We start from the raw sequence: 24535 nt of genomic DNA, 5'->3' as shown, positions 1-24535 counted from the left end.
CACAGCCACTCTTCACCCTGCCGCCCCCACCTTGCCACCTGTCATCTCCCCGATCTGTGACGAGAATGAATGTCACTGCGTCCAGCTGCCAAAACACGGCAGGGACCATGACTCTGTACCCCGCTTGCAGAGAGGCTGCAGACTCACCGCCTGGGCTCACGCCGGCCTGCGGTCATTCAGTGGAATACGGGAAATGGGAGTGGGGCCGGGGATACAGCCACAGACGAAAACATCGTCCCGCCCCGGCCGGGGTGGCTCAGCTGGTTGAAGCTTCGTCCCAGGCACCAAAAGGCTGCAGGTTCGATTCCCAGTCGGGGAGCACGCAGGAGGCAACCAGCTGATGGTTCGCACATGGATGTCTCTCTCTCTCTCTCCACGCCCCCCTTTCCTCTGTCTCTAAAAACAATGAAAAAAATGTCCTTGGGGGAGGATAAAAGGAAACAAAACAAAACAAAAAAAGCAGTATCCCTACCACCACCTTAGAGCTTTCAAATATAAAATACTGATGTGCTTAGACAGCGGGGAGGGAATAACGGGGAGACGCTGGCCCTAGTCCCCCGCGCGGTCCCCGGCAACATGTCCATTCCCCTGTTCCCCCCGCATCTCCAGGTCACAGAGCATCGCGGATGTGTCCATAGACGCTTCATTCACACCAGAAAAAATCACTCTGTCCAACAAGAACGCCGAGGTACGCCTCCGCCTCTGCTTCAGTGCGAAGTTCAGACCGACCAAGCGGGACAGCCACGTGGGTGAGTGGACTTGAAGTCATCTGAATGGAGGCAGGTGCGCTTAACGGTCCTCAGTCCTGAGCACAGCTTACGCCTTAAGTCAGGAGACCAGGAGAAATAGGGTTTTCCTTGCAGACACTGAGATTGTCACGCCTGTGAGGTGCCTGGGACGGGGGAATCAGGCAGGAAGCCTTGCTCAGACCTTCCTCTGTCATCTCTAGAAGGTGACGGTCTGTGCACGGAGCTGTGGCCTCTGTGCCATAATCCCGGGGTCCCCTACATGAAACCTCAGCTGGCCCAGCTCCCCCGGATCTGCAGCCCGTTCTGGGGGCACGGGGGCCGGCGGGGCCTCCGTGGGTCACACCATGACCCAGATAGAGTTGTTCGGTGTGAGGACCAGGCAGTATTCCTACTCCTCAGGAATCGAGGAGCACGAAATAATGAGAGAAAACACAAAAGGATACAAAATTCACACCCAGTGTTTTCAGCTTTCTAAGTGATCCGGGGAGGTGAGGAGAAGCTGAGACCCGTTCTCAGCAGGAGTCAGGGAGGGGGCCCGTGGACACATGTCAGCAGGAAGTGTCACCGTCTCTCAGGGTGGCCCCGTCCTCTTTCAGGGCCTGGCTGGGGTCCCGCCACATTATAATCAATGTTTTTGGAAGTCTCTTTAGCCTTTAAAATACTGAAAGTAATAAAATAAGGTAGGATAACCCCAGCTGATGCCATGATAGTATCAGAGCTCCCTTGATTTTAGACGTGCGGTCAGCAGACTTTGGTTGAAGGTGGCTTTGACTTTGGCTTCTGACGGCAGTTTTTATCACACTGGTGTTCCATTTCCTTTCCCCGGTTAGTGTCATTATCTGTTCCATAGATGAGGAGGTGCAAAGGGGTTGAACAGACTGCCTGAAGGGATACAGCTCGTAAGAGCGGGTTAGGAGCCACACAAGTCTGTCTGATTAAAACCTCCTCATGGCAACGTTGTATGCCTTTCCCCCCCGAGGGCACCTGGACACGCCCAGTGCCACCCAGCGTCCCTTGGAGTGTTTCATTCTTCCTCAAATGACAGGGAGTCCTCACCGCGGCAGAGACAGCAAGAACATGGGCTCTGGCTTCAGCATTCCCCCCGTTTCAGGGGTGATCATGCCCTCTCTGCGTGAACGCGGGTGAATTATTTTACCTGTTATTCCGTTCATTGTCTGACACGCAGGATAATTACAGCTCCTTTCCCGGTTTACTGTAAAACTTGAATGAGGCACCATATAAGAATGTGGTCCGTGGGGGGTACTCAGTAAGTGTTCCTTCCCTGCTTGTACCATCCTGTTACGAATGCTGCTCGGAAGCCAGAGTCCAAGGGAGCGACCAGGCCAAGCTGACTCAGTACCTGGTGACAACTCCGCTTTCCTTGCCCTGCTTCCGGCCACACCTGTGTAATCACATTTCTCTGACCCCGTAGTCACGCACATCACAGAGCTAGAATCACGGATGCCATGAGCTGTCCATGGCTCACAGCCCATCGGCAGAAAGACCATTTTACACTTTCTCCTCGTTGTGACCTTACCCAATAAGACTCACTAAGACGGGTGCTTTTTTTCTTTAAAAACTTTGTAATGGCGTGTTTCTGTGATTTTTACCACAGCCATTACCTATGACATCACAATTGACGCAGACCTGTATTCATCCAGAGTCACGTCCCGGGGCGTGTTTACGGAAAGCAACGAGCGGGGCCTGCAGCAGACCGCGCTTGTCGGTCACGCACAGACGTGCTCCGAGTTTGTCATCCACATACAGGTGAGGCCTCGGCGTCACCCCGCCCTCTCCGTCCTTCTCACGTCTACTCTGCGGCGACCGTCTAAGATGGAAACCAGCCAGTCAGAAAACACGTGTCGTTCTGATGAAAGCCTCTCTCTTCTATGAACAGGGCACGTGTTTCCTTTGCCTGTATGTGTGTATAGAGGTCACATTCCGTTACTGACAAGTTAGTAGCTTTCGGTTTTACTAGGGACTGCAGCTAACAGCTAAATATGAGGTTCTTGAAGCCATCAAGGACACGGTGCGTTATTAGCTACATCACAGGGAGAGCTTTCCGTGGACAATATGTTTTGTTTTGGCAATTTTCCTATCACCGAAAAAATTGTCTTCATTTTCAAGGTACTGAAAAGAACATTTCAGTTGGGTTTTTCCACTATTGGGTTTCATTAACAAAGGGGATAGATGGTAGAGGATCAGGTCAAAATGCTTTGCTCCAATCTTGGCCATAATTACTCTCATTTAAGTGGATTCTGAAAATCTCTGAAGTAGGAAAACTGCTTTTCAGGAGAAAACGTCCAACAGGAAAATCATTTTAGGAATTATATGACTAGTTCCCCCTAGAAAGCACATCATGGTATTTGAAAGTATAATTTACTCAGGAAACCATTTTTGAAAGAGCTGTTTAAGAACTTTTCTAGAACGTGACTGTCAGAGAGTTTAAGATGCCAAAGAATTGCCAAGGCAACTTTTACAAAATGCACATTCTGGGTCCTTGCCATGAAAGGTTTGGGGTTTGGAGATCCAGGGAATATGCAGATTTAAGGGGCACCCCCGGCTAGTTCTAGTGTAGGTAGATGATACAGAGACCACATCTCCAGAAATTCTAAATGGAAAAGCCGAGTTGAAAGACCATCAAAGTGATGCCTAGATGCGTTAAAATCCGTTGTGTGTTTGTTCAAGCCCCGGGTATCTTATTTGCAAAGGCCCGGACTTGGTTTATTGTTAAAGGGCTGATTAAACTGACCACGTACAGGAATCAAAGCTGGTTTCCCTCCTCTCCCACCCCTGAGCTAAATGGTAGACCAAACTAAACATGTGGTCCACAGTGGGGCAATGAGACAGCGGGGCTGTTGTTCAAGTAGAGGCTGTTCCTTCTCGCGTGAGAAGTTCCCAGGAGCTGTGTGGTGTTTTGGCCAGCTAGGAGAGACTGTTTCCATTAACGCTGTGTTTGATACCCATGCCGGTGTCTGTCCTCTGTGCCAATCCCGAGCCAGGCGAGGAAGCCTTTCCTCGGAGTCAGGAGGCCTGCCTGGAAGCCAGGCCTGCAGAGGGCCGGAGACGAGAGGGATTCCTGAGTGAGCAAAGCTGATAACCAGCTCTCGCTTCTCAGGAAAAGGCAAATCTGGGTTTCAGTCTTTCCCGTTGGTCCATGGTTCTTCCTGACAAGGACGGGGAACATGTGTGTGAGAGAGTTGCTAGACAATCCTCACAGCCCGCTTTTGGCATTGTTACATTTGTCATCAGAGAAGAGGCCTCGGAAACCAAGCGGCCCATGAAACAGGGCAGGTCCTGCACGCCCTGCACGCAACGCCACGTGGAGAAGGCGGTCGGGGCGTGTTGGCTTTGTGGCCACAGACTGAGACGTGCGTCACCGTACCTGTGCGAGGAGAGGGTAGCTCCTAACGGCCGGCTTGAGCCGAAGTTGGGGGCTGGGTTTCGGATGTGGGGACCACCTTGACCTGGTCTGATAGAGCAGATTTAGGTTCTGCTAAGGAAGGGAACGCCTGCCCATTGCCTGCCAGCCAGCTTCGGGGACTGTCCCTTTGAGGTCATCATATTCCCCTGCAGAGGTTTGCTGAGGACACCAAGGACGGCCAGGGGTGGCGGACAGGAAGTGAAAGACCAGAGCCAGCCACCCCAGAGCCAGATACTGATATCGGGGTCCTTTGAGCATTAAACCTGGACACAGCATCTAAATATTTATAAGCCTTTGTGTGTACATAGTGAGATTGCTGACGAGCGTAACGAGGAGCTGCTGCTTCTGGTTGTCACTGAACCCCAGTCTTTGGGTCTCTCAGCCCTGGAGACGCAAAGCGCAGAATTAAGGCAGACGGGAAGAAGGCAGAGTCTTGAAATTTTGCAATAAGACAGGGTTGTTTTCTTGTTTTAATGCTTCTGTGGGCTAATAAGCTGACTCTGTGTCCTGTGTGCACGCACACGCGTGCGTGCGTGTGTGTTTAGGAGCCCTCCGACGTTGTCAGCCCCTTGGACCTCTGTGTGAACATCAGCCTGGCCGAACCCGGCTCTAGCCCCACCCTGGAGGCCTACTCGGAGGCCGCCAAGGTCTTCCAGGTAAGTGCGCTTCGCCCTTCCTGGAGGTCAGCCCGGCCGAGTCTCCTGGTCGCTACTGCTTGACTGATGCTTTGAACTCAGCCCTTAACCCATTGATTTTCCGAATGAAATACAATTACTTACGCATACAGCATGGAAGCCCCACAGAGGCTGACAGTTCTGTCCTTGTTCGTTGCGCTATTCCCACCTGGCCGGGCGAGTGGTGCCTGCGTCGCCGTAGGGGGTCAACAGATATTTGTGGAAGAAATAAATAGCAATAAAGCAAACACCTTGTGCTCACCGCCCACTTAAAAAGTAAGATGTCACTAACGCCCGTGAAGTTCTCTGCATCACTCCCCACCCCCGACAGATCCACACTCCTTTTGCTCCCGCAGGCACATCATCACCTTGAATTCTGCGGTGATCAATGCTTTTCTTTCTGATGGTTCTTACCAGTGTGTACTCCTAAGCCATGGTGTAGGTCGGCAGGGTTTGGAACTTCATGTGAATGGGACAATGCTGTGTGTATCCTTCCACAGTTTGCTTTCTGACGCGCAGGTGTCTGGAATTGCTTCCCCTGTGTAGGTCCCTTTCTATAAAGACTGTGGAGAAGATGGAGTCTGCATTTCTGACCTAGTTCTTGACGTCCAACAGGTGCCGGCTGCTCCGTAAGTTTTACGTTAAAGCTCAGCGGGCGCGGCATCATCCCTCAAACCGAAAGGGCGCCGGTTCGATTCCGGGTCCCGGCACACACCTGGGTTGTGGGCCAGGTCCCCAATTAAGGGCATGTGACAGGCAGCTGATGGGTGTTTCTCTCCCTTTTCTTTCCCCTCCCTTCCCCTCTCTCTAAAAATAAATAAATAAAATCTTTTAAAAAAATAAACTTCTGTGTAAGATGTAGAAATAAAAGACACATTTAATTGTGTTATTCAAGTGAATGTTTATGGAGATTTTTCCCTATAAAAGAAATGTCCATAAGTAATAAAGACCTTTAAAATCTAAATTGCAGTGTCTACCATCCATATAGGTGTAAAACAATAAGAAACATAACACCATCTGTATTTGGATGGTTTCTTGTCCTGCCATGTAATTAAAGGCAACAAAGAAGAAAACCCAGTAGCACTTCCTGATTTATTGTCAATATCATTTTGCAATGAAGTTCATTGTTAAGCAATTTTCTCCGCATTCAAAAAACATCTAAAGACTTTATTTTCTAAATGAGTGAAGTATTGGAATACTGACCCCCTTTTTCCCCATCATGACCTTTTCTCTCCTTTTTCTCCTTTTTTAACAGAGAAAAACCCTTTATTGTCAGCAGCCAGAACAAAAGGTTAACATTTTCTGTAACACTGAAAAACAAAGGGGAAAGTGCGTACAACAGCAGAATCGTTGTGGATTTTTCGGAGAACCTGTTTTTTGCTTCCTGGTCCATGCCGGTAGGTGATGACGTCCAGGCTCCCAGGGCCACTTGCCAGTCACCGTCTCCTTATTCTCGGACCTCCTGTCCCCCATGTTGTGAGAAGCCTGTGACCGTGATCAGCATGACCGGTCCTAACTCGGCAGCTCCCAGGGGGTTGAACCACATGAGGACATGACCTGGCTCTGTGTCCAGACCAGGTCTTCCGCGGGCCAGCACAGTGTTCCCTCTGCCCCGAGACTCGGCCGCCGCGGCCAGATGCTTGCGTGGCCCTCCAGCCACCTGTGCGGTGCGGCCGTGGAGCCGAGCACAGATGCTCTGAGCCACACTTGCTTGGGGAAGCCAGCGTCCCACGGCTCAGCCAGGTGCAGCGGCTGCCAGGAAGACACATTCCAGTGAGGTCACTTCACTGTGTCGGCTTGATCACTATACCAGGAGCACACTTGACCACAAATGCTCCCGGGTCCCTCCGCGGCCACCAAGCCAGGGAAAGGAGAGGAGGGAAAGCTAAGATTTTCCAAATTAGCTCCCTACCTGGTGAAAGAATTCTGAAATAGTTCCATCTGGTTTAAAGTCAGTGTGAGCTTCATAGATTCAGTGTTCTCAACCTGTTCTGACTTCAGGGTTTGAGTTTCCTGGGCAAAATGACAACTTCTTATTTTAAAGAGAAAAAAAAGGAAAAATAAAAAAGAGCCCTCAGATTATTTAAAATACAAATAAACACCAATATACGATTTTGGCTTCTCATGAAACTACAAATTTCAAATATATTAAGAGAAACGTATATATTAAAGCCAGCGTTTCTGACTATTAGATTAAAGTTATTTTGTGCTTATAAAATATGAGAGCTGTGGTTTACTTTGGGGAAAAGCAACTCCTCTGACTTGCTGGGTGTCTTGCTTAGCCATGAAAAGAGTGTATTAGCCGTCTGGACAGGGCGCGATTTTCAAGTCCTGGGCGACAGCAGGTTACTGCAGTGTGAACCGATCTCGCCGCCATGATGCCGGGTGGCTCAGATGTCCTTCAGTGTGGCCTGCACGCACACACACATCACATGCTGACTGCTCACTGCTTCCTGCTCTCGCTCAGGTGGACGGGACCGAAGTCACATGCCAGGTGGCCCCGTCTCAGCAGTCTATCGCCTGCAGCGTGGGCTACCCTGCCTTAAAGACGGGACAACAGGTACGGCCTGCGCTCACCCTCAAACCCACGCCAGCCCCCTCCGCGCTGCCGCTGGTTCCCCGACATGCCACCCGCCCTGTGAGGGGCCACCATGCCGTCGGCCTCACGACACACCTGGTGCCTATTTAGAGGACGGGTCTAAAACCTGAATGTTTTCGTTAAGTTGCTAATAAAAACGAGATTCCCCCACCCCCGCCCCAGGAAGTTCCTTCTGAAATGCACATACAACATGGAAAGGCCTTCCCTGATGAATACATGGCCCAACATGGGTCCCAGGGCTGGACCGCGGGTCCCGGAGATGCTTTGCAGGCCCCTGATGAGCAGAGCAGTGGCCGTGCCTGAGGCGGGAGGGCTTGCTTGTCTGTGTGGGCTGGGAGCTAAGCCCTCTCACCTTGAAGGTGAGGCAGGCAGGAAGGTGGACGGGCAAACACAGGCGCTACCAACGTGGCAGCTTGCGGCAGAGAAAATCTGAACTGGGCTGGGGTGGCGTGACTCCATGGGCCCCTTGCTTTCTCCTGTTGGCCCCCGAGCACGGAGCACCCTGTACTGATGAATTTTAACTTTGGGCTGCAGGTGACGTTCACCATCATCTTCGACTTCAACCTTCAAAACCTTCAGAATCAGGCCTCTGTCCGCTTCCAAGCCTTAAGGTGAGACCTAAGGAAGTGGGGAAGGAGTGGAGTTTCTGTTACTGCTCCTTGCGTGACTTGCGGTGCTTGCCTCGACAGCGAGAGCCACGAACAGGACACGGCGGACAATGTGGTCGGCTTCACCGTCCCGCTGCTGTACGACGCGGAGATTCACATAACAAGGTAGGGGGCCCGGCGGGCAGCCCGCGGCCACTGACGCCACCCCGCTGCCCGACGCGGGTGGCTCGTGACTCCACGTGACCTCCGTGTGCTCCTTCTTAACTGGAGCGTGGGGATTAAAATGCTCGTCCCTTGTCAACTCAAACAGAAGTCCAGGGGCAGCCTGGCCCGTAGGGGACCCTCGAGCCACTCCAGGTGTTTTGGCCAGAATGACACCAGGAAGGCGGGGGAATAACCCCTCTGGCCCGGGAGGCCCCCACGGGCACCCAGACGAGCTGCGAGCCTCCCCAGGACATCAACCCCGTGCTTGGGGCCCGAGAGTCCCGCACCTTCTCCGGCCCCTTCCCGACTGTGCACACGAGCTCCCCAGCGATGTCCCCGTTGGCAGACATGGCAGCCCCAAGAACAGTGCTTTGCACATAGTCGGTCCACAAGTCTTGAATCTAATTACCAAAGGAATTAATTTCTGGGTAGAAAACTCCTGACCTAACAGACGGAGAGTTTCTTCCCACCAAGAGGAAATGCGGCATTTCCAAAGGAGGTCACCCACGAAGAACCGCTCCGCTCGCTTCTCTTGCCTGCCCAGAGCGCAGCCCAGAATGGGGCCAGGTGACACTACCGCTCATGAATTGTTCGGGGAGACAGGTGTCTTGAGATGTGAGTCACACGTAGACACCACCGTTGCCACTTAGCAGGTTGACATCATCACCTTCACTCCCACTTAGAAGCAAAGCGGTTCTCTGGGTGCAGACACCCTAGGGCTCAGCTATGCAGGGACATGTGTGACAGGTGACACCCACCTCTACACCTTGGGACCGGAGTTCTCTACCTGGCTAGACTGCCTCCCAGCACAGATCAGGGACCATGGGCAACAGTCAGCAGCGTGTTCCCAAAAGGCCAGGCTGCCAAGTGTCCAGCGACAAGAATTCTCCCACTCCCACCACGTCACTGCAGCCCCTAAAAGCCGGGAGCATGGAGGTCAGCCCCAGGTCCCTGAGTAATCGACCAGGAAAATATGTCTGGAGACTGAGACGCATGAGCCGGGAGGAAAAGAATGCTTCTCATCAGGCAAGTCGCAAACAGTAAAAGCAGAAACAAGTCCGTCCAAGCCACTGCCCTGAAAAGTCATCAGCAGCCGCAGATTTCAGACGGTCCTTAATTGCTGGGGAAGCCACCGAAGACTCACGCAGTCGGGGGGGTGGGCGGGATGCACCACTTGAAGTTTTTTCTTCCTACCTTCACTGATACGGGTCCCCTTTTTTTTTAAAAGTCCTCCCCTGAGGATACATTTATTGATGCTAGAGAGAGACAGGGAGGGAGAGAGAGAGAACAATATCCATGTGGAAGAAAAATGTCAGTTACAACCCAGGCATGTGCCCTGACTGGGAATCGAACCCACGACCCTCCGGTGCACGGGAGGGCTCTGCGATGAGCCCAGCCACCTGGCCGGGACCTAAAAGCTTTTTCTCAGTACAGCCTCTTGATGACTTCACCCTCCACCGCGGTCAGTTTTCTCAGATATTTGACCATGGAATAAACAGCAGTGCTTCCCCTTGCTAACAGCTTAATGGTATATTTTTGTGATGGTAAGTTGGACTCTAAGACATTCTGATCTTCTTTTAAAAATATCATGCAGTTTAAAGAATTAATATGAAGAATTATGAAGAATAAAGAGAACGTGGCTCTTAATCCTACCACCCAGATAATCCCTTTTAATGTTTTTTATAAAGAAAGACATTACATGTACATGGACAGAAAATCCAAACAGAGAAAGATACACAGTGGAAAATGGAATCATCCCTCCCGACCTCCTCTGCCCACTCAGTAGATGACTAACTGGACTGTTTTAAGAATACCTTCCAAACACAGGGTTTGTTTTTCTACCATCCTACAGGCATCTCTCTCTCTCTCTCTCTCTCTCTCTCTCTCTCACACACACACACACACAGACACACACACACATTATTTACCCAGATGGAATGATAAAGCTTGCTTTTTATGTGATCCTAGAGAAATTCACATCAGGACGTACAGATCTAACTTACCCTATTCCTGGCTAGATTGTAATGTGTGTAACCAATTTAATGGGTTGGTTTTTTTTGTTTTTTTGCATTTTTATTTTGTTTTATTAAAACATCACAAGCCATGGTGGAGGGGGAAACCATTCTTAAACAAATACCTTCATAAGCTTTTTGAAAAAAAGTCCTTCCCAATTATTGAGTGTAACCTTTAGCAACCACTTGGATACTGTTTATTTAAATGTGCAGCTATACTGGGCAAATATGATGGGTGGAAGCAGATGATAGTGAATTACTTCTAACACAGAATCCCCGAGTTAGCTAACTGCTGTTATAAATATATTCACCAGCACTTAAGTGGCTTAAGGAAAATTGAAATGACAATGGGAACGGTGTTGGATCTCTTTCAAATGCAGAAGCAGAGCTATGAATCCACTTAGAAACGGGTGTCCCGGGGCCCCCACAAAGGTCTCCTGGAGGCACAGGGAGAACGGTGGCTTTCTGTCTCAGGCCTCGGCAGGCCCAAGCAGGCCCCCCGGTCTCCCTGCACGGCTCGCAGACCCGCGCTTCCTCTCCTGTGTGGGACCTTCACAAACCACCTCTATTCAGGACTCCCGACATGGACCTCCCTTTTGCGAATTCGGAAACGTGTTTTTCCTAAAGGGGGCCTAGTGAAGAGAAAGGCAGCATTTTCAGAGAAGAGATCAAACACCTCCCTCTCAGAAAATGTCCACTGTAACTTTTTAGGAAATAGAATCAACCTCTTATAATTAGGACAGGCGACCAGGTGAGAATAAATACTGCTTCTCAGTCTCCTACTCCATCTAGCCCCCCGCGCTCTCCCCATCAACAAAGCTGCTCTGGGGCCCAGCCTCAGAGCCTCAGAAGTGAGAGAGGACAGTTTGGTCCTGTGATGTCCCTCTGACCTGGTCATCCTCACACTTGCAACCCCCAGTTGACCCTCTCCAACCAAGAGGTCAAATCAGTCCAGCGCCTCTAGGCCTCAGCTCACAAAACCCCTGGGTCGGCCACTGAAGGGTGGTCTCCGCGCTGATGGAAACAGACTGAGCGATGCAGTGCCGCCCAGAGGCATCAGAGTTGTTTGGAACTAGAGGAGGGGAGGGAGGACGTGTGTCCTGTGTCACAGGCGTCCTGTGATGACGAGCGCCAGAGCAATGCCCAGCGCTGTCGCTGGGTTTCGGCCGTCCCAGGTGGGACGTCCTCCGGCGGATCGACCCATCACCCACTCAGCAAGGACCCGCTGTCTACTGTCTAACACACCAGCCAAGGTCAGAGCAACCTCGATAAGAGAGCCACTCTCAGTTCTGAGGAAAGCAACTGTACTTGTTCTAGGTCCTTCACAGCCCAGAGAGTCTCAGCGGAAACACCGTGAAGGGGCGACCTTTGAAAAGAATTCGTTTTAGCCTTCGAGATGGACACCGGACCATAAGCCCATACTAAGCATTTGTTTTCATCTCGTGGTCTTGGGCCTAAATGTAAACTATTCGGCTTGTAGCTTAAGCTGGAGACCTTTACGTGGGAAATGCTGTTTCGAGGAGAACAGCAAAACTAAAATATCTGGCTTTACGGCAGGTCTACCAACGTAAGTTTTTATGAAGTCTCCTCAGACGGGAATGTTCCTTCTGTGGTGCACAGCCTGGAGGACATCGGTCCAGGCTTCGTCTTCTCCATCAAGGTTGGTGTGTCTGTGACAAAGACGGGAAGTGGTGGGGTGGGAGGGGAATGAGGCCGAGACGAGAAAGAGAAAGTAAAAAGAAGTGGAAATGTGCTGGTGGTCCCCAAACTGGAGCACACGTTAGATTTCCGGGGGCACCTGGGAAAGCGGGTCATGGGGCTCCATCCTCAGAGTTTCTGAGTTAGGGCGGGTCTAAAAATGAGCGCCTGTGACAAGTTCCCAGGCAATACTAACGGGGCCGGGCCGGCGGCCATACTTTGAGAATCACTGAGATGGACCGTAGATGTGACGTGCTGGGCTCTGTGCATAGTCGTGTGTCCTGGGTGAGGGATCATTGATACGCCATGAAAGGAAATGGCCAACATTACTCAACAGAATGTTCACATAATGGAATTAGTGTGAGCAAAGTCTCTGGGACATCATCGTAGGCCAGTTTATCCCTAGAGACCATCTCTATTTGAGAAGCTCACCATTTGTGAGCAACCACGCATTTGGTAGTCATGCTAGGTAGTGTTTAAAAGTTTTAAAATCAGTTTTTATTGTCTATTAGTATAAGCAATTATTACTCTAAAGATTATTATCAATTATGTAAAGAGAGATTAATATGTAAAAGTATTTTATAATATAACATTACAGAAACTTTGGGAAGGAAAAAGAAAATTTATCCCCTACCCCGAGTCTGTACAATGTTCTTTTGTACATTTACTAGTCTGTTCAATGGTTGCAACCTTGCAATTCGGTGATATTTTTTTTTTAAAGAGCCTTGATTTGTGATCCAAATACTGGGATTTGTAAAATATGCATGGTATTTGGCAACTACCTCTTTAATGAAACGTTGAGTCAATCTGTAGTCACAATAAAATGACATTTAGAGCCCCGGCTGGTGTGGCCCAGTGGACCGAGTGCCGGCCTGCGAGCCAGGTGACGTTCAGAGAGACGGTAGTAAGACTCAGCCTTTGGACCAAGTGCGTTCCCTGTGGTGTCCCACGTAGCCCCACATCAGGCAGGAGTGTGGTGAGGTTATCATCCCCGTGGGTGTTACTTACAATGGTTAACACCCCGTAGGGCACACTCACGGGCCAGAGTGAACAGACGCCCACCAGGGAGAGCAGACGCGCTCCCTGTGCCCAGCCCTGATCATCTTTATTTACAGGGAAAAAGGAAGCGTGCAGAGGCCAGCCCTGCCCAAGCCACCTGCCCGCCGGGCGCAGGGGCCACTTCGTGCCCTGGCAGCCCCGCCCCACACGTGGTGGGCGCTCTTGGCCAGCTCCTAAGTCACCAGTTATCCACTAGTTCACATGGTAGATGTTACGACTGTTCCCAGAGGCAAAACCACAGAGGTGGCAAGTGTCACTGTAGGGCCCTGACTCACTTCCTTATGGACTCAGCCGCACCGCTTATGAGTTGCCCTTCATCACCTTCATCAACACAGAGGTTATTGCAATGTGTGCGTGATGAGGCAGAAAAATAAAATCTTATAAACGGACTGTTTTCTTCTGCACGCGCAGGTGACCATGGGCACTATTCCAGTGAGCATGGTGTCCGTCACCATCCACATCCCCCAGCACACCCGAGAGAAGAACCCGCTGATGTACCTGACGGGCGTCCACACAGGTCAGGTAAGGGCCACCGAGCCGCCTGTAACGATGTGCCCTTTCGATACGGAAACTCCCGCTCGGTGGGTGATCTCGTCCGACGGCCGTCGACGGGAAACTGGGACACCAACCCGGTTGGTGCCAATTCACGAACATCAGTTTCATACCAGAAGCAGGATGTTGTCATAAGAAAACAAATATCTGCGTCTAGATGACAGAAATGATTCCCGAAGCCCCGGCTTGGCCAGGTCAAGAGCCACTTCGTCTGAGGCCCGGCCATGGAGAAGTTAGAGGGCGGGGAAGGGAGAGGTTGAACCCTGGGGGGGACCGGTTGTCTGCAGGCTGCCGTTCGTAGCTAGTCATGAAGCTGGCGGCCTGGACTTGCCCCCTGCCACCCTGGCCTGGCTGCTCATGGCCATCTCTGAGGTCACTTTCTGGAGAACGGGGTTGCCCAGAGCCACCCCGCACCCCAGGCGGCAGTCGGCCCGGAATCTCTGGCTGATCTCTGTGCTTGTCTTTAAAGTCCCCTCGTGGCTCTGACATTCCCTGACATTGGTCTGCCGTCCTCCGGCACTTACTGAGCTGGTTCTAACGTCAAAACCTGACACAGACCCACAGGAGGGAACCCTGAACGACAGAACCTCACAGTCTCTTGTTCCTGCCGATTTGTCTCGTTGCTGATGAGCTCTGGCCTCCAGCAGTTCCAGGGCAGGTCAGCAGCACCGGAGTGCGTCCCAGGTCACACGAGTGAGGACGAGAAGTGTGGCCAGGCCCGCAGGGAAGCCAGCCTCACAGCCCCGCCCCCGACCTGGGACAGCAGGCCTTCCCAGCAGGCGGAAAGGGACGTCATGAATGCTTTTCCTTCCCCAGACTGACCGGGTGTCCCGTTTTTGCAGGCCGGTGACATCAGCTGTAACGCCGAAGTAAATCCCCTGAAAATAGGGCAGACGTCTTTGCCTGTATCTTTCAAGAGCGAAAATTTCCGGCACGTGAAAGATCTGGTGAGGACAGGCTCTGGGGGGTGACAGTTTCTCTCGGGGAGTCAGGGTGCGATTTGCCTGGAAATCCGGGCACTTCCTTTTCCACCCCTCCCCCACCCGCACCACAGATTTCTATTTCGCCTCGGATGACCCGGGCGAATCAAAGTCAAACGTGAAATTGTCTACAGGAAATTGTCTTATGTCATGGTGCGTGGGGGAAGTGGGAACGTGGAAGGATGGAATGGTTTCTTTTTAAAGTAATTACAGGAAAAATATAATTGATGTCTAATATGTAAAAATTCCCAGTGGAAACTCATCTTGGCACTTGCCTTATTTTTGCAAAAATGTTTTGAGTTCGTAAAAAGGGCCATCACTAGGGGGAAACAGCAGAAACCAAACGTGGCAACCAAAACTGCCACGAAGAAACGGAAAGTCTCGGGAGACGTGACAGCGGCCCGGGCGGCAGCCAGCGAGCAGCCTCCTCTCTGCCCGTCGGCGGCGGTCACGGACGGGTGTGTGCGAACGCCGGGGCAGAGCGGACGATGCTCCTTTTTTACGGGCCGGAACGCCACGGGCTTCGTGAAGGCGACGTTCTCTTCCAGGGCAGTTTTAGGTTCGCAGCAAAACTGCGTGGAAAACCCAGAAGTTCCCCACACACCCCTCACCTCACAGAGGCCCAGCCCCCCACCAGAGTGGTGCATGTGTTTCCGCTGTAATCACCCAGGGGTGACAGTGGGCTCACTCGAGGGCTGTAGGCGTCATTGGCTTGGGCACTGGCATGGTGACGTGTGTCTAGCATTATGCCACGCAGAGGAGTTTCACAGCCCTGAGAACCCTCTGGGCCTCAGCTGCCCATCCCTCCCGCCCCTGACCCGTGGCAGCTACTAATTATATCGCTGTCAACGTCCCTGAAATCTACGAAATGGAGCTTTATCAGTCACGCTTCCGGCCGAGCTGTGCTGCCTTCTGCCTGTGGAGGCCCAGCACTTTGCGGAGCTAGTAAGTGGCTGACAAACACGAATGAGTGGTTGTCACGGGCAGAAAGAGTCGCTGAGCAGGAGCGGTGTCCTCCCCGGCCTTCTGTACGGATAGACGGCCAACGGCCGGGCCAGGGAGCGCGCCGGTCCAGCAGGCGGCACAGGGGAGGGTCCTCACGCCCGACAGCTCGTGAGGTCGCCCGTTTCCCTTGGCCCTCCCCACCCTATCCATCGCTGTGAAGCTGTGACTTCCCCTTGTCCAGGCCGACACTAACCCTCTCTTCTGTCCCCCTCGACGCGGCCGTGCAGAACTGCAGGACCGCCTCCTGTCGGAACGTCACCTGCTGGCTGAGAGACCCGCAGGTGAGGGCCGAGTACGTCCTGGACGTGTCCACCAGGATCTGGAACGGGACGTTCGCAGCGGTGAGTATCAGCTGCACCGACCAGGCTCCTCCCTAAGCCGCCAGGCTGCGTGGTCGAGGAGCTCCTCCTCCCTTCTGGCCAGATCAGTGTCCTGGCCACTGCGCGGCGCCCGCGGGACCGAGAGCAGCTCCCCCCCGGGAAGCCTGCCGCTGGGTGTCTTTCCAGAGCTTGTCCAGTCTGGCCGGGCTCGCGAAGCACCTGCTTCTCAGACTCCACGCCAGCCCCCCGCGCCAGTCTCGGGGCACCATGCCAAGGTGCCCTCGGCTGCCCCGGGGCGCGAGGGGCCCCAGCTGTGTCTCCCTCCGCGTGCTCAGCCACGGCGCCTTCCGCACCTCCTCCCCGAGCTCCCAGCCGCCCGTCGGGCTGGCCTCAAACCACCCAGGGGACGGCTCTGACACAGGGTTCCTCTGTTTGTGTTGGAGCGGGTACCCACTGAGCTCTCCCGTCCCGCCCTTTCTCTGGAAGAAGCCCCGTGTGCTCACAAGTTTTTAAGTCATTTCAATCTCGAGAAATCTTTGAAGGAAGCGCCGAAGCCACGCCAGTGTGTTTTGCCACTTGGCAGGTGTAGCCGTAGTGATATCTGCTTTCAGCAGAGGTTTGGGGAGCCAGGGCTGGAGTCTGCAGGGAAGGCGGGGCTCCCGAGGCTGCCTGGGGAGGGTCTCTGATCGAGGCAGCAGAGGAGCGGCTAGTCTGAAGCCTCCTGGGGGCCTCGCGGCTCTGGGTGGGTTTTTTTTTTTTTATAACAAATAAATCAGTCCTGAAGGTGCTTACCCACCAGACTCTACTCCCTAGTCTCTAACCCTTTCACGGTCTCTCCGACAGACCCCATGCCCTGCTGTGGAGTTTTGTGTCCTGTTAGAGAACTAGGCTCCCAAAAAAACTTGTCCCTGGAACCAAAGTATAAGCAGCATTCTTGGATAAAGGCATAACAGGAAGAGGACTCGCGAGAAGCAGGGGAAGAGAGAGAGGAGGGGGCGGGGGGAGGGGAAGGAGAAGCGGGGTTTCTTCTTGCTTCCTTTTATTTCACTTCCTCGTTAGTTGTGTTTGCTCTCGAGCCTGGGGGACCCCCAGACCCTGTCAGGTGCTGAAGTTCAGTGCTCAGGCCCCCAGCTGGCTCTGGGCTCCTCGGAGGGAGGGACAGGTTTCCATGGCAGCCACTGTCGCCCGCTGGGACGCCACCCAGCTGCTGCCAATCAGGCAATTCTGCCGACTCTCTCGAAAGCACTGGCCGTTTCTTGAGTTTGTTTAAAGCTACATTGTTTTAACTGTCGGACTTTTAAAAGTCTCTGTCCGAAGGTGCTCAGGAAAAAACAACGTGTCATTTCTGGGAACCAAGCTCTGAAGGCGAGCGATAGGGAGGCTTTTGAGCGTGGTTACGGGGGTTGTACTGAGAACGCAGCCTGGACCGTGATCAGCGAGTATCAGGTCCCACCATCTTCTCCCGCGCGGGGGTCAGATGGGTATCTCCGCCCGTCTGCAGCCCTTTCAGCGGCACGGGGGCTGTTCCGTTTCAGTGTGGCTCTCGTTTCCTGTGTCGCAACCATGACGGCACTGCCTTCCCCCCTCTTCCTGACGTACTGCAAACAGGGGGAACATGACAAGGAGTTTCATCACCAGGTGACCGTGTGGGCCTGCAGACCGATGGCCCCGTGGGCCGCCCTGTGTGCGGAAAACCCGTGTTAGAGGCTGGTCTCAGGCGTGCGTGGCGTATGCACCTGCCACCGCGTGTTAGCCCTGCAGAAGGCGTTGTGTGTGCTTGTGCAGCGGGCCTGACTTGGGAGGGCAGACGGTCAGCGTGGTAAGGAGAGTCTTCCATCTGTAGTCTACAGGGACTATGAAGCCAGTATTCACTTAATGGATAGGCTTTTAAAAAATTTTAACCCTTATCAATACTCTTTTTTAAAATTGACTTTTAGAGAAAGAGAAACATCGGTCTGTTGTTCCACTTATTAGTGCATTCATTGGTTTCTTCTTGTCTGTGCCCCGACCGGAGATCGAACCCACAACCTTGGCCTATCAGGACGATGCTCTAACCAACCGAGCTGCCCGGCCAGGGCGTGAACACTCTTAATGGTCCCCCAATAAGATATGTTTCAGAGACCAGGGATTGGGGTTACTTTCTGACGCCATCTTCCATGTTGAGAAAATGAAGACGACTAAGAGGTGCTGAGCTAGTGGAAAGGAAGTATATGGCTCCCTTTCTGGATATGCATCTCTTTTTCTGGCTCCCAGGTGGCGTGCGGAAAATCGCCTCATGGGGCCCTTCGCACCCTGTGCCCCAGTCCCCTGGACCACTGAGTCCGAGGGGCCGGGGGGGGGGGGGGGGGGGCGGCGGCTCTCAAACCTGGGCACGGTGTTCTATTTCAGAGTAAGCAGCAGGCCCACTGTTTGCATCACAGAGGAACGAATTTGCATGTCGAGAACATAGCCTTCAGAAAAGAGACTTATTTTTCCGTGCCAGATCCAGGAATGCGTGCCAAACTCTCTCATATTAGGTTCCTAGGAACATCAGCATCATGTACATGTGCTTCCTAGATGCCTGCCCGCAATCCCGTGTGTTTTGATAGACATGCTCAGATTAGGAAATCTGAAACGGGTCACGTTACATCGCGCGACCAACGCTCAGGGACATGCGTTGCCGAGCTCAAGTGTACTTTCAAGCAGCATCGTTTCACGCGTGTGCACACAGCAGGAATGATCTGGTCTCCCACTCCATGCTGTTCCTTACTCAAGGAAATAGATAAAAATATCGTTTGCCTTTTTAAAAAAATTCAATTACAGTTTAGATTCCATATTATTAGGTATCAGTTTCGGGTGTACAGCGTGGCGGTTAGACAGTCACATACGTCACAAAGCGACCCCCCTGGGATTTCCAGTCCCCGCCCGGCACCACACAGTCAGTACAGTATTCTTTTTTTTTCTTTCTTTCTTTCTTTCTTTTTTTCTTTGCATGAGACAAAAAACTGGCTAATAGTTTAGTTTGATCAGTACAGTACTCTTGACTGTGTCCTCTGTGCTGGACTTTACGTCCCGGGCTGTTCTGTAACTGCTGGTCTGTGCTGTGAGTCCCTTCCCCTTTTACACCAGCCCCCACCCCCAACCCCCGGATCCAGGAGTCTGTTTCTATAAAAATAGCACGTGTGTGGTTTTCCCTCATATCCTCAACTTAAGTTTTTAGAAATCTGTACTGTGGTCTTCCCCAATTAAAAACCTCATTTCCAAAGCCTTGTTCTGTAACCCCGTTTGAAGGTAGAGCCTCCTGCAGAGATGTGTGGACTCAACCCCGGAGTTTGGGGTTCATTTACTCTGCAGGCGCGCCACCCACACGGGAAGTCCCCAGGCGTTTGCATATGGCCTGTCACCTGTCACTGGTTCGGGACACTGAGTGTCTTGAGTCTTGAGATTGGACTTTGCTCCTGTAGTGTTCCACAGGGAAATTAATCGATAATAAACACGCGAGCTTCATGCATGACCTCGTGCTAGGATGAAATGTGTTCTTTACTCTGTGTTCCAGTCCACGTTCCAGACCGTCCAGCTGACGGCCTCGGCGGAAATCGGCACCTACAACCCGCAGGTCTACGTGATCGAGGACAACTCCGTCACGGTGAGTGCTGCGCCCCTCCCCCGGGGCCGCTTCCAGAGGGTTCGGGTCAGGCTGTTTCTTACCTGCAGCGATGGAGCGTGGCCTCTAAACGCTCAACACCTGCGGTCTCTACACTGAGCTTCGGGCAAGGTGTGCGCTACCTGCCCGCCCCTCCCGGCCCCACGTGGGCAAGGCTGGGTCAGAAGGGGTCCCGGGCCAGGCCCAGCCTGCGGGACCCAGTCTGCTGTGGCCGCCCTCTCCCTGCCAGAGCCGGCACCCCCGGCCGCTTCCTCCTCCCTGAAACAGGAGAGTCCAGGTCTTAGCCCATTAAATCCAGGGCTGGCTTATCTGAATCATCTGTGCAAGTATTTTTCCAAGAGAAGTGCAAAGCACGCTTAACAAAAGAGGCATTTCGTGGAGGGCTGCTTCTTCTTTTTCAGCATATTCCTTACAGCGAGACGGAGTGAAGTGTGCATTCATGAGGTCTGACAGTCTAGAAAACTGTAAATGCTCGCCTTGATTTTTTTTTTTTTTTAAGTTTTGCAAAGAAATGTACTTTTGGAGAAAACAAAGGCTCCCTGTTCTGAGAGCCGGCAGGGGCCGCGTTTCCTTTGCCCTGGAGCTCTGGTTAGAACATGCCGCATTCAGATACAGTGGGGGTGCCCTGCCCAGCTCTCTGCTGGGGTATCCCTGAGCATTCTCCGCCCAGAGCTTTTGTTAGGAACTGGAAGGCACTTCAAGACTCTGCCTCAAGCCAGCTTGGCCTCCATCCCCTGCTGCAGGCTGTGAACTTGATTACAGAGCCATCGGCCTGTGACCTCCAGGCCTCTCACGGCCTGAGAGTGGCGTTCACAGTACAGCTGTTCCTCTCTCCTCCCAGGGAAAGGGATTCCACACCACAGAGAAGCTTCTCTGTCCCTGGGCCCCCTACTGAGGACCGCGCCCTCTCTGCCAAGGCCGGGCCAAGTCAGAAATAAAACCCAAGGAAATGTCATCTTCAAGTTCAAAGTGCTATGAACTTAAGACTAGGGGGAAAGCACTAGAGAAATTTTTTAAGTTCATTTTAGAAAAATGTAGTGTTCAGACAATGCCTGGACCTTTGCTGAAGTGTCCATGTTTTGTTTTGTTTTTTAAGCAGTTTTAAATAAACGTATTAATTGAAAATTCAAATGAACAATTTTAATGGGCCTTTTAGGAAATTTTTCTTTTCCTGGTTTTCTCTGAACAATACTGATAAGTAGCAGGGCCAGCTAGAACCTTATTGTGTCTATGGAAATAGTATTTGCATCCAAATAAAAAGTAGGGAACTTTTTGAATAATACTTGGAATCCAGATAATAACTGGACATATCCCTAGAGCCAACTATGTGACTCTTAAATTTGTTTGAATCCCAGGCTTATTTAAAAATCCGACTGAAAAACTTTATACTCGTGGGTCCTCTAGACCCATGGACCGCAGATGAGGGAGTTCTGGGACAGAGAAGTAGAGAGCAGAGCGCCGCATGAATGAATAGTGATTGGGTCCTTAACTTTAAAAAGCCTGATTTTAGCTCTTGAAGATACAAGTGGAAATGCAGGCCCCAAAAGGCCAGTTTCAGGATTAGCCCGGCTCGTCATCTCTGGGATGCAAAGCAGCTCTGTCGCTGAGCCCGCGTGGAATCAGATGCCTGAACCTGGCCTTGTCCCCCGGAAGCTCTTGGAGAATGTACTGGGTTGGCCAAAAATTTCCTTTGGTTTTATCTGCACGGGGGCTGTCATCATGCTCGCTGGCGTTCAGCTTCGTGCGAGATATTACTTCTGCTGCTTAAAACTCCGTATCAGTAAGCGCGCGTGGGAGTTCAGTGGACCCGACATCTCGTTTAAACCCAAGGCCTTTTGCTCTCCTCCCCAACCCTGGGCTCCAGGCTCTTTCACGTGACCACGAACCTGTATGTAAGAAACTGAAATTGCGATTTCATAAATAATCAACCCATCGGAGATTGTTGGAGACGCCACGTCTGCTAAAACCTGGGGCAGTTAAAAGGGGGAAACCAGAACACGTGTGTTCTTGGCCTGTACTTTGCAGGAGCGTTTTCTCTAGAAATTGTCCTGCACGATGTTTCAGGGAAAAACAAGTCACGTGGCCGTCATTTATAAAATGGGAGAATTGGAAGAGCCCGTCTTTCTTTTTCGGAGCCAGAACTCAGCTGCTGTGTGTGCCCCTCTGCAGATCCCCATCACGGTCATGAAGCCCCATGAGAAAGCTGAAGTGCCGACCGGGGTTATCGTAGGAAGTGTGATCGCTGGGATCCTGCTGCTCTTGGCTCTGGTGGCGGTGCTGTGGAAGGTAAGAAAAGTCGCGTATTTAAAAATGCGGGGCTCCTGAGGACCTCTGTCTTGAGGCTCCTGATCAGGCAGCAGCCTGAAGTTTTCTACGGTCCCTGCCCAGTTGTTAGGGGGACGGCCATGCAGGTTATGAGCAACTCTTGCTCCCGGCCCGGAAGACAGGGAGAAAGGGTTTTCCCTCCTGGGTCTTGTCTGCAGCCCCCACCCCCACCCCCGGCCCCTATACAACCTTCCTTTCATCCAGACCCACGAGTGTTTCCTTCAACCGCAAGGAAATACGGCCTGAGAGACTGAACGTGATGCAGTTCGGTTCCGCTCCCTGGGGTGAGACCTGGTCCATCCATCTGCACACACACACACACATCCATCTAGAGCCCCAGTGGCTCCCACTTTAGGTCAAGCGGCTGCGAAGGGGCTCTAAGCCCCCCCCCCCGCCCCCCAGAATAAGCCATAGATGGTGACATTGCTCCATCATCCCACAGCTCGGCTTCTTCAAAAGGAAATATGAAAAAATGACCAAAAACGCAGATGAGCTGGACGAAACCACAGAACTGGACAGCTGAGCACCCGCCCAGGGCCTGCCGTGGGCCGGGCAGCCTCCCCTCTGGGGTCTGCTGCTGGCCTGGGTTTTGGAGAAAACCCCGGTGTTGGGCAGTGTAATAGATGAACTCGCCTGATGTTTTAAGAACACTGCAGGTCAGCGTAGAAGAAAGAACCTGGGGATGGGGGTGGGGTGGGGTGGGGTGCGGGTTATTTTACATGGAAAAGCGACCTTCATCTGGCTGGCCCAGTGTTTACATTAGCATGGGCACCGTGCCGCAGCGGGGAAACGCGTAGGAACGTGACCTGTCTTAAAGAAAACTGTAGCCTTGCTGAGATTTGGGGGTGGGGGGGGGGCAGTCCAACTGTGTAAAATGATTGTTTTTAAACAGTGACAAAAAAAGTAGAAGTACTTGGAGTACAGACAGAGTTGCTCGGATATCCATGTCCGGGAAAAAACAACTTTCCCCCTTACGCAGGTCACCGGAAGTTAACACAGAGTTTACGGGGACAGTTTGGTTGTAAAGTGGGTAAAGTTGGCCGGTGTCACCCCCGGCGGCCTCCTCTCGTCCCTTTCTTGCTGTGACGGACTTAAGAAAACCCTGAATAACTGGAGTGTGCCGCCCGCCGGGGACTTCTCCATTTAAGTGGGGGGAGGCAGTTTGGAGGCGCCAGCACAGCCCAGGGTGGCCCCCCAATCCTGCCTGCAGAGGGGCCGCCGGTGCTGTGGGTCCCCGCTGGCTGCCCCTGGTGAACTTGGGGAAGAGGAGGAACGCTCTGCTCGTCGCCACCTCCCACGCTGAGCCCCCGGAGCCCCGTCTTCTGGAAGCCCCCGAGCCGGCCTCCTCCCCCGCGGCCCGCGGCTGCCCACGCACGCCCTCCCTGCGGCAGCCGCTCTGCATCGTGAGAAGCCGCCTGCTCAGCTCGCAGGCTCGCTGAACCTGGGGGGCCAAGTTCACTGAGTGAGAAGCCGGAGGGAACGTCAGGCCGCCTCGGGGACCTGCGAGGAGGCACCTTGGGCGCCCCCGAACCAGCCGGAGCCCCTCCGAGCTGTCCGTGTCCGGGGACCGAAACCTCCGCGCAGGCTGTCGCTTGGGCGCGTTGGCTCACAAGCTAGACCCTCGGGTCCCAGCTCCCGAGACCGGGCCGGATGGAGACGAGGCCCCGATGTGCCCGGGCACCGAGCGCCCACCGTCGCGGTGCGCACGGGCCTCCTCGAAGCGCCCCGGCTCAGCGCCCCTCCGCACCGTCCTTCCCGGCTCTGGGTGCGCGCCTTCCCGGGGGGCGGGGGCGAACAGTGGTCCATGCCAGGCCCCGCGGCAGAACAGAAGCTGCGGGCAGGTCGCATCGGCCCTGTGGACGTCCGTGTCCCCGCGGAGAGATGGGAAGACGGGGTCGGAGCCCCTCAGGGACGCTCGCAGCCCAAACAGACCACCTGCAAGGCCTGACTTTGAAGGGGGGTCAGAGGGCAGCGGGAGCTCGCCCGCGTGGGTCTGGCCCCGGCGACCGCAGTCCACAGCCGGGCACCGTCTGACCGTTTATTTTGTGTTCGACAAAGCAGCCACTACGCGTCAGGGGTGTGTAGCCAACGGGGCGCGGTGTGTCTCCAGGGAGACGTCCTATACCCGATTTTTCTAGCAACGGCTTGGAGTAAACCTCTATTTCATTGCAATACAATTTTCATTTAAAAATGTGTGGGAGAATTGAGGCCTGCGCAGATCCCAACCTGTTCGTGGTTTGGAGTTACTATCTGCCTCATAAAGCAAAGTAGAGGGTTTGTCTTCTGGGAAGACTAAGTGGGCTTCTCCTCTGAGAAAGCCGTCTACACAGTTAAAAAAAAAAAAAAATGTGTGGGAGAGAAACTGGTCGTTAAGTTGCTGAAGAATATCGAATGAATCCTGTAACTTCTGTGTGTGTCTGCGAGCATCCTAGTTCCTCGATGTGCGGGACGAAGAATTCTTTACCTCGCCCGGCCTCCTGGACTGAGCGCCACACCGTGGTCCTGCATGCGTGGGGGTCGGGGCCCGGGAAGCGAGGGCTCAGGTGTCCTGCCTTCTCCGTGGCACTGTTTCCAGGCGCGGCCTGATGCCTGTAAGCGAAGTAAAGTAGCCCCTAGTCTCTGCCCTGCCTGGCACACAAGGTCCGGGGTTCCAGCCTTGGCACTGTGACACGTGCATGGGGCC

At 53.0% G+C, this 24535-nt stretch overlaps 1 protein-coding gene across 1 annotated transcript in view; it reads left to right on the top strand.

The window, feature by feature from the left end:
* The window catches only part of ITGA2 (integrin subunit alpha 2), a 73520-nt gene extending 51145 nt beyond the window's left edge, over positions 1–22375 (top strand). The window contains exons 16-30 of the mRNA XM_090276122.1: positions 610–749; positions 2365–2516; positions 4719–4829; positions 5394–5476; positions 6103–6244; positions 7315–7407; positions 7981–8057; positions 8136–8219; positions 11828–11930; positions 13439–13549; positions 14422–14526; positions 15792–15905; positions 19420–19509; positions 21697–21813; positions 22295–22375. Of these exons, the coding sequence (XP_090132248.1) occupies positions 610–749; positions 2365–2516; positions 4719–4829; positions 5394–5476; positions 6103–6244; positions 7315–7407; positions 7981–8057; positions 8136–8219; positions 11828–11930; positions 13439–13549; positions 14422–14526; positions 15792–15905; positions 19420–19509; positions 21697–21813; positions 22295–22375 (1603 nt within the window). The remainder of the gene's footprint in view (positions 1–609; positions 750–2364; positions 2517–4718; positions 4830–5393; positions 5477–6102; positions 6245–7314; positions 7408–7980; positions 8058–8135; positions 8220–11827; positions 11931–13438; positions 13550–14421; positions 14527–15791; positions 15906–19419; positions 19510–21696; positions 21814–22294) is intronic.
* Positions 22376–24535: the final 2160 nt, after the last annotated feature.

Source organism: Furipterus horrens, unplaced genomic scaffold (genome assembly GCF_987537825.1).
Source record: "Furipterus horrens unplaced genomic scaffold, mFurHor1.1.pri manual_scaffold_5, whole genome shotgun sequence".
NCBI lineage: Eukaryota > Metazoa > Chordata > Mammalia > Chiroptera > Furipteridae > Furipterus > Furipterus horrens.
Note: the sequence above shows the minus strand (reverse complement) of the source record. Positions and strands in the feature narration are given on the sequence as shown.